General features: G+C 43.1%; 1 protein-coding gene across 1 annotated transcript; it reads left to right on the top strand.

The window, feature by feature from the left end:
* The first annotated feature begins 4,487 nt into the window (after positions 1 to 4,487).
* On the top strand, positions 4,488 to 6,530 carry LOC119375117 (uncharacterized). The gene is made up of 4 exons (XM_049411168.1): positions 4,488 to 4,510; positions 5,400 to 5,619; positions 6,229 to 6,338; positions 6,409 to 6,530. The coding sequence occupies exons 1-4, from the start codon at positions 4,488 to 4,490 to the stop codon at positions 6,464 to 6,466; spliced, it is 411 nt and encodes a 136-aa protein (XP_049267125.1). The 3' UTR covers positions 6,467 to 6,530.
* Positions 6,531 to 8,914: the final 2,384 nt, after the last annotated feature.

Below are 8,914 nucleotides of genomic sequence, written 5' to 3'. Positions count from 1 at the left end.
GCTCGCAGTGCTGGCCGTCTAAAGTGTGGTCATGCTTATGTTTCTGCGGTAGCGCACAGGCTTCTACATTTATTTATTTGGCGATGGGGGATACACTCATCATTTTACTAGTTTGGCCAAAATAAACCATATAGGTGCAAATGTATGTAGTGTGTGTGTGTGTGTAAAGACAGCGTGTCGAGTGCAGTTTTTAGTGTTATCAACAAAACAACATTAGCTGCAATACTAAGTTGTTTGATGGTTAGTTAGATTCAATGACGGTGCTGGGGGAAAATGCATTTAAGAGGATTATCGCACCTTAAGGGGGCGATTGTCAGCATGTTGCTTTTAGCATATCCTGTGGGAAATTGAACAAGCTGAGAGATGCTTACGCTGCATTGGCTCTTAGTTAATTAACAGATTGTTTAACTGCAAAACTCCATTCGTTCGTGTCATAGTTGCACGAGCAGCCCAAGCTGGCTTTGAACATTTCGCATTTCATCAGTACCATTGCCCGTATAATGACAACAAATCACAGCAGTGTAATGAGATGTTAGCTTTACATTTAACAAGGTGAACTTAGTAGTTAATCGAAGAAAAAAAAAAATGTTGATTAGCAGAACTCCACACAGAGTTAACTCGCTTGTTCCATCTGGGATATGAACAAATTGAAAACGCCAAAATAATTTGATACAATATTTCTTTGCAACATGCTTCTATTACGTAAAACAATTCACGCTAGGAATATGGAAATTATTCTGCATACAATGTGCCAATGGGAATGCAAAAGACAACACTCGAAACCATTGTCATCCATTATATTTGTGGTAAAATAAATCGCTGCTTTTTTTTTTCAGCATCACACACTGCCCCAGAAAAGTGTCACAGAGCATGGCACTGTCTTGGAACCTTCTGCCAGCCAGGTTAGTCCTGCTCTGTTTGTGTACATTGGCACTGCAAAAAAGTTAACATGAGAGTGTAAAAATATTGTATAGCATTGATACATATTATGGAAAATAATTCAGTAATATCTTTCTTACGCAGCCACACACTGTCCAACAAGCTGATCCAGGAGAAGGCACTTCAACTTCTACGGCTTTCACCTCAGATGTGAGAAAATATTTTGTGTTCTTTGAAACATAACGTGGCACCAGGAAAGTTATCATAAACACCAGAAGCTCTTTAATATCCCTAAGCAGGTAGTTGTTTAAAACAACCACGAGTTACTTTGCATGAAGTGATTTTAATACCACATGGCCAGGAAGATACAGTGTGATGTATAAAATATACAGTTCGGAGAAAATGCTGGTGTAACATGGTACTATGTTTATTCTTATCGCCTCATATCCAGAAAAGCACACAGAAAACCGTGCGCAAGGCAGGCACAAGAACAGTGGCAACTCGGACAACAGTGAAATGCCAGTCCGTTGGTAAGTTGACCAAACAATTCAAAAAGAATGTACTTATGAAGCTCAAAATGTACAGTAGTTCAATGCCAGGATTCACATGTAAGCAGTAAAAAAAAAAAAAAGGCTAGCAGGAAATAATGCATGTTATTGATGAACAATTGGGCATGACGCCAATCCAGGAAGTTTTGCTTATTTGTGTATATCATTACCATCCCAGCTACGCAGGTGGGCCTGAAGATACTGGTTTCTGCCAAGACCCAGACGGAGTGAAGTGCTGCATCGCATGAAGCACCGGTAGCAGCTGCAGATGTTGCCGCAGTGCCACGGCTCCCTGCAGATTTCAGGCCTCTTCGTGGTTCGACACCTGTCCCAACGGATGACTCCTTCACTGCTGATAAAGAGAAACCAGCTGCTGAAGTTGACGTCACCTACTAACCATCATTCAGCGAGAGTTTCTGCAGGTATTACATGCATTAGTCTATGGTGGACAAACAACAAAATTTGACTCTTTTACAATTTCAGATGCCTAGTGGTGAGTGATCTTTAACATGTAACGAGCGTGTAGATTGACAGACTACTCAGACATACTGAAACCGTCACTTGAGGTTGTTATTCTCTGGCATTTTGTCCGCACTTTTCATGTTTGTTACAAAGAAAATTGAGGCCCTTAGTTCCCTTAAACAATTTACCTCAGAGTAGTTTATGACAGCTTATGTATCTTTGCCAGAACACATAATGCTCCATTCTTCAGCGCATGCTCATTTTTTCCTACCTGTCTGTTTCCAAACAATACAATTGTGTTCCTCTGGGAAGCCTGCTGAGACACTTTCATGCATTAGAGGCAGAGCTGCAGCTTTTATAATGAAGCACATGAGAGCTTGTATAAGCAGCATTTACAGAGCCTTTTTATTGAAATTAGCTAGAGGAGAGGAGTTTCATGACAGCAGCATTGATCACTGTTAGTGCCCATTTGCAATCGTGATGCACTATGACACAGCAATGCTCTGACGTGTTGCCACAATCTCTAGCAAGATAACGAAGAGCATAGGAAGCCGCATTCCCCTACAGTGAGTACGCTTAGGCCCAGCTGCAAGACTAGCACAGCAATTATGCTAAAAGCTATGCCTGGCTGGAATTGAGCCCTAGGGAGGCTTGGCAGAAAGCAGTATGACATTGCACAAGATTTCACAGGGAGGTTCATGATGAATGCTTTCCTCTATTACAAACACATATTGCACAGGTTTTCAGATGTGGACCAAATAACAAGGGATACACTGACACATTTGTGTTCTGTGCAGCATCCACAATGCATTCTGCGCAGTGACCACAATGGGCTGCCAGCTACCAAAGCAGTTGCATAGTGGACACAAAACAAAGAGTAAAATGATTTCATGTGACACTATTTACACATTATTACTGTGCTAATATATAAAGTTATTCCATATAAGACATTGCCAATCAATTCTATACTAAGCTCATGGAGTGAGAGTTGCGATAGCATACCTCTGCAGCATTTCCTGCCAATATTAGAATGGAGTACACTGATTACTTTTTCTAAGCTGGTTGTGGAGAGATGCACTTAAAGGGTCCCTGCAATGGTTTATTAAAACTGCATTAGCATTTGTGCTATAGCATAATGTAATCATTAGCACCATGAATTAAAGTACGCACCTTGTATCAAGGCTGCTAAGGGCTACGGGCTTTCTAGCACTGCTTTTTCTCCTAAACTCATAGAGTACACAACTGTCGCTAGCGCATGGTTGGGCTGTAGCATATTGTAAACATTATAGTTGAGCCCTAGCTATGCTGCAAAGATACTACACTCAAACCTCAATATAACGAATTATAGGTTATAACGAAGTAAATGAAGAATAGTGTTGTCATAGATACAGTGTTACAAATAAACATTTATAACGAATTTTTGGATATAACGAAGTTATTTTCATGGCAGATGTGACTTTGTTATAATGAGGTTTGAGTGTACCTATATCGGCCACTCGAATTTTCTCCAGTGCACTGATAATCAGCAAACACCAAGAGGTATTCGGACAAATTTAAGGTATTCAAGACCCATAAGCAATAAAAATAGACATGGGAATTGTAGCGGTATCTCTGGAGGTCAAGTTGTGGCTGCAGATGTGTGGATCCTGGCACTTATTTGATATCCTAGTGCTCACTCTACTGATGCACTGCAGCAACTCCTCTCGCAGGTTGCCTTGCAGTAGCACTAATCACTAGATTTGTTGCAAGGTGAAATGCAGCAGGGGTGATCCATGGCGTTAAAGGACACTAAAAGAAAAACAATTTTTATCGTGTCAGTAAAAAAAGAAGCATGGCTGATCCCTCCGTCATAGGAATCGGTATAACACGAAAGTGAAATGTGTCTTCACAGAAGTAGTGCTTATTGTGTAGTGATATATGAGAGCTTGTACAATGTCTATTCGTGTTTGGCAGCTATAGCCCCGTTTGATGTGGATGCATCCATGTTGACGCCTAGTGGCACAGCTTCATCGCGACGACTAACGCCCATAATCACAATTTAGCCGTTGTGGTAGCTGAAGCTATTAACATACACCTGGACACAGCGTGTTGTGAATCCCGCACAATGATGACGTCAACAAGCACATAATAAGCACTGATACTCGATATGCACTTCTGCGAAGCATCGTCAATCAAGGAGAGAAACGGCACAATGCGCGCTCCTGAGAAATAGGAACCTACACCTGTGCTCATGCATACACTACCACACAGCTCTTCAGCAACACTGGAGGCAGAGGTTCATCGCTTGAGCCACGAACGTGCGCAGGCGGTCCATGTCTCGCTGGCTTCTGTCTCACTCCACCGAGGCAGGACATTCGCCCGTTGGCATCGCTACCTTTCTGCAGCGCTTATTGCTGCAGTTTTATCAGTCGGTGCTATCACACTGGAAGCAGTCGGCGGCGGAGAAACACCGTTGGTGCATGTGGAAGCTGCACTACTCCGACAAAGATGCGTTTTTGCTAGCCATGAAGCGAAAGGCAAAGTTTGTAACTGCGTGTAGGGCTACTCCCCGATGCTAACGCAGTCGGTGTTTTTCGCTGGTATCGAGGCGCTTTAACTATGGCCTCCGAGCGTGTGCACCGGTACGTTTCTCGGAGGCCACGCTTTAACAGCGTCGTTGCCGAATCGTTCTCTATTGGCACTAGTAAGTGTCATGCCGCAATATACTTCTCTTCACTGCTCACAGATGGCGGCACCACCGCGTCCCCGCTAACAGAGAGCACTGTGTGAGAGATATAAGGCGCGTTTGTAAAGTGTCGCGCATCTGCCTCAGTGGCTAAGTCGGTATTGCGCCGGGCGCTTATCTTTGCGGACTGAGAGGTCAGTTCAATTCCTGGTGGCAGAACTTTTTCTTATAGTAGTTTTTTCTTTCTCATTCGTGAGCGTTCATTTCATCAACGTCATATCCGTGACGGAAATACGTCACTGAACTCTTAGTGGACCCCGGCATAAAACACTTTCATGTAGAAAAAAATTAGGAGGCTTTCCCCTATTAGGGAAATAGGGGTTAAAGGAAGCTTGGCGTGTGCGTGCCTGGTCCGCTGCTTTTTGTATGTTCTTCCTTTCTGTCGCATTGTGCAATGCTCCCTCCTTAACTTTTCCTTCACCCACGTGCTTAGCAGCACAACGCTTGCAACAGACAACAAAAGCGTAATCGTTCATCAGTAAAAACCTAACCTAGCCTAACCTTACCAACCAAGCCGTGTGACGTGCGCAATCATGCATTATCCAATACTGAGTAGCCAGATGAACACACAAGCACTAACACGTTTTGTGGGGCCATTCATACGCAGTACCCATCAAGCCGAGAGCGTTGGAGTTCCAACGAGGGTGGAAGGGCCTCTTCATGCCGAACTGAAAGTTCATTGTGTTCGAGAGCTCCCTCCGAGAACTGCTTCGCCAACTGCTCAGTCTGTGGCCAAGCAGTAGGCAACTTGAACTTCAGCGTAGTGGGAACTCTGGTCGCCGTAGAGGGAGCGTGCTGAGCAACAGCACAAGCTTCAGTGGAGAAGCCAGCCACTTGTCCAAGGTAGCGGAGCTGGCAACCTTCTCCTGGCTGCTAGCATGCTCTGCTCGGGCTGTGTGGCGGCTGCAACGATCCGGTGCCTCAATTCCATTGGTGTACAGACCATCACGGAGCGCACCTTTTGACAACTACCAGAGGGCCTACTTGCTCCCTGCAGTAAAACAGGTTAACTACTTCATCAACATCTGAATATAACCGGAGCAAGATTTATGCGCATAATTGGCAGTGTAAACAGAAATGCTATACTGGTCTTGCATTAATAGCGAATGTGATCATCCAAAACAATTTTGTGGTAAATTTACTCATTGCAGAGCAAAGCGATTGGTTCCTTCTGTATATCTAATTCAGTGTTATCTAAATTCAAAGAACAAAATTATTTTGTATATAACTTGTACAAATGAGCCCGTCTGACTTTATGGTTGCAATGCGAAAGAGAAGCTTCATATTTGTGCACGGTAAAATTTAAATTTAGAAACAAGTCATCTGGGAAACCATTCTCGTTTTAAAAACAGTTTTAGCGTACTGCCTTCTTTATCTTACTGTGTAATGCAAATACTCATGACTGAATCGAGCTTGAGTTGATGAATTGCTACGATGGCAAAAAATGTAGCACTGGTGGAATACTCAGGAACATGTCGGCATGAAACATACTTGCTATTACACTGTGAAATACAAAAAGAAGCTGTGCATTACGCAACCTGTCTTTCCAGCTCTTCCTCAAGAAACAAGCTGTCAGGGTGAATGCACTTGCTGACTTGCAAGTTGACCTGGCAGGTGATGGGCGATGTGACTCTCCAGGCTACGGCGCCAAGTATCTCACGTGCAGTGTGCTTGCCATGCAGAATGGCTGCATTTTACACATTGAGCAGGTGCAAGTCGGAGAGGTAAACTTACAGCACTATTAGTATATCGTTCAAATGCTAATGAAACCACTTGCTACACTTTTGTTCACAGTCACCTGAAGTCCCCAACAGTGTCTCTATGGAGAAGCAAGGACTTTCAAAGTGCCTGACTGCTATGGAGGAACTAGGCATCAACGTATGCTCGCTAACAACAGGTACCATATGTTTATGCAAAATTTGCTGAGTAAATCTAAGAAACATGAAGTTAAAATATATATGTCTTTATGAGAAATCATTCTTAAAGATGCATGTTTGAAGAAGGAATGTTGGATGCAAGGGGAGGAGGCTGCAACATAGTTTTATCCGTCTTGTAGAAAGCACTGTGTTTGCCTATGATAGGAGGTCCAAGGGACTTACTAAACATCAATGTTTTCCCAGATCAACATCCTGGTGTCATCCAATACTTCCGCAAGCACAAGCCAAACATGCCGCATTGGTATGATGCTTGGCACGTTGGTAAAAATAAGCATGCATACTGTTTAAAGAGATCGCATGGAGCATGTACCCTAATTTGGCCTATTCTGATAAATTACCTAAGGAAGTTGATAGTAATTGTTCCCTCTAGCACGCACGATCTAATAATGAAATTGAAGACTACCAGCAATACCATACTCGCTAATAAGAAATCCTAGGGCTAGTGTCACTCTTGAGAGACTTGTACCGAACATTTGCTCAGACATGTTTTGACATTACAGGCAAGCTCATCCCCGACTGCTTTAATTACACGGTAGAAATATTGCTCCCAGAAGAACCCTTCTATGAGTCGATATCTGGAAAGCTTGTTAATTACATACATGCCAAATGCAGTCCATTGTAGAAGTAATGTGTTGCTTCTCTAACAAATGCATCCCAGCAGGTGTACTAACAAAGCTTGTGCCAGACGATCTTTACTAGAGCTGTGCGAATAGCAAAATTTTGGGTGCGAAGCGAATTCGAATATTGAAGTGTGAGTGCGAATCGAATCGAATATTTTTCGAATACTTCGAAGCGAAATTGCAGAAAAAAAGTTAGAGAGGATTCCTAAGCATATTCTTATGAGATAGCAACATGAAAGTGTTTCTTTTTGCTAGGTTGAAGAAGCACTGGTGGGGTGATGTTGCATAGTTGCCTTATCAAGAATTAGGCAATGTAGAGGCCAAATTCTATTTATGTACATGATTCGGTGCCACCAAAGTGCCACCAAATCGGCCTCGTAGACGTCGATATATAAGAACATCTGAAATTTTGGATGCTAAAAAGCTTCGGCTTCCGATTTTTCGGACTTCCTGCCCAAATTTCAGGTCCAAAACAGCATTAATTGAGCCCCCACCTCTGCCACATCTTTCATCTCCATGTTGGTACCAGCGTTTTCTTGAGTTAGTACATTTGCGACCGTAGCAGAGCTTGAAAGGCAGCTTTGCCGCAATACCGGGGTGTGATGAGGTGAAGCATATTGAAAATCTAGGGACCACTTCCAATCGGACGTTGACTGTCTCTTGGCAAAGTTCGACCGTAACGGAGCATGAAAGGCAGCTTTGCCGCAATATCGGGGTGTGATGAGGTAAAGCATATTAAAAATCTAGGGACCACTTCCCACTGGACGTGCTCCTAAGGTAATTGGGCAGCTAGGTGCAGCACCAATGAGAAAAAATAATGTCTGTCTTATGACAGATTTGAACAGCTTGCTGCAGCATGCAGTTATTCCCAATTCCTCTGTCTGGTCAGATGCGTCTTGGCAAAGTTCGACCGTAACGGAGCTTGAAAGGCAGCTTTGCCGCAATACCGGGGTGTGATGAGGTGAAGCATATTGAAAATCTAGGGACCACTTCCGACTGGACGTTGACTGCGTCTTGGCAATGTTCGACCGTAACGGAGCTTGAAAGGCAGCTTTGCCGCAATATGAGGGTGTAATGAGGTGAAGCATATTGAAAATCTGAAGGGGTCACTTTCAATCGGACGTTGACTGTATTTGTTTTTGGGAAGTTCGAATAGTTCGAATAGTAAAATTCCAGTGCGAATCGAATCGAATAGCAAACACTATTCGAAAAATATTCGAAATTTCGAATATTCGCACACCCCTAATCTTTACCAATCCGCTTGTAATATATACATGGACGGCATGTGATGTCGTATTGTTTTCTCAAAATGTAGAAAAAGAATTTTGGGGGTTCTCACAGCCGCATTGCTTGCAATGAAAATTTGTAAAAAGATTGCATATTATGGTATAGATCATGTACAATGCTTAGCACTGCTACTTGTGTGATGTTGAAGAGGAAGATCTATTGTGTTCTTCTTTGGGAAAGCTAGCCTTTGCCAAAGCCACACTAACACATATTTGTGGAGCCAGCTGTCTACATCTCTATAAAGCAACCGTTCAAGGATAATTGTAGATGATGAGGCAAGGGCAAACTTAGGTCAACGACTTTTCCTGCTTGCGAGATAACCGCTTGGTGCAAGTGTGAACAGGATACAAGACAAATTCGTGACACTGCTGCCTTGGCAGCAGCACCCATTCCCATAGAAGAAGGCAACCTGGCACGCTTCCTTAAAAACTAGAAAAGTAATTGTGGAAGAGTTGT

The sequence above is a fragment of the Rhipicephalus sanguineus genome, chromosome 11, assembly GCF_013339695.2.
Source record: "Rhipicephalus sanguineus isolate Rsan-2018 chromosome 11, BIME_Rsan_1.4, whole genome shotgun sequence".
Lineage (NCBI taxonomy): Eukaryota > Metazoa > Arthropoda > Arachnida > Ixodida > Ixodidae > Rhipicephalus > Rhipicephalus sanguineus.
The sequence above is the reverse complement of the archived record's forward strand: the minus strand, read 5'-3'. Positions and strand labels throughout refer to the sequence as shown.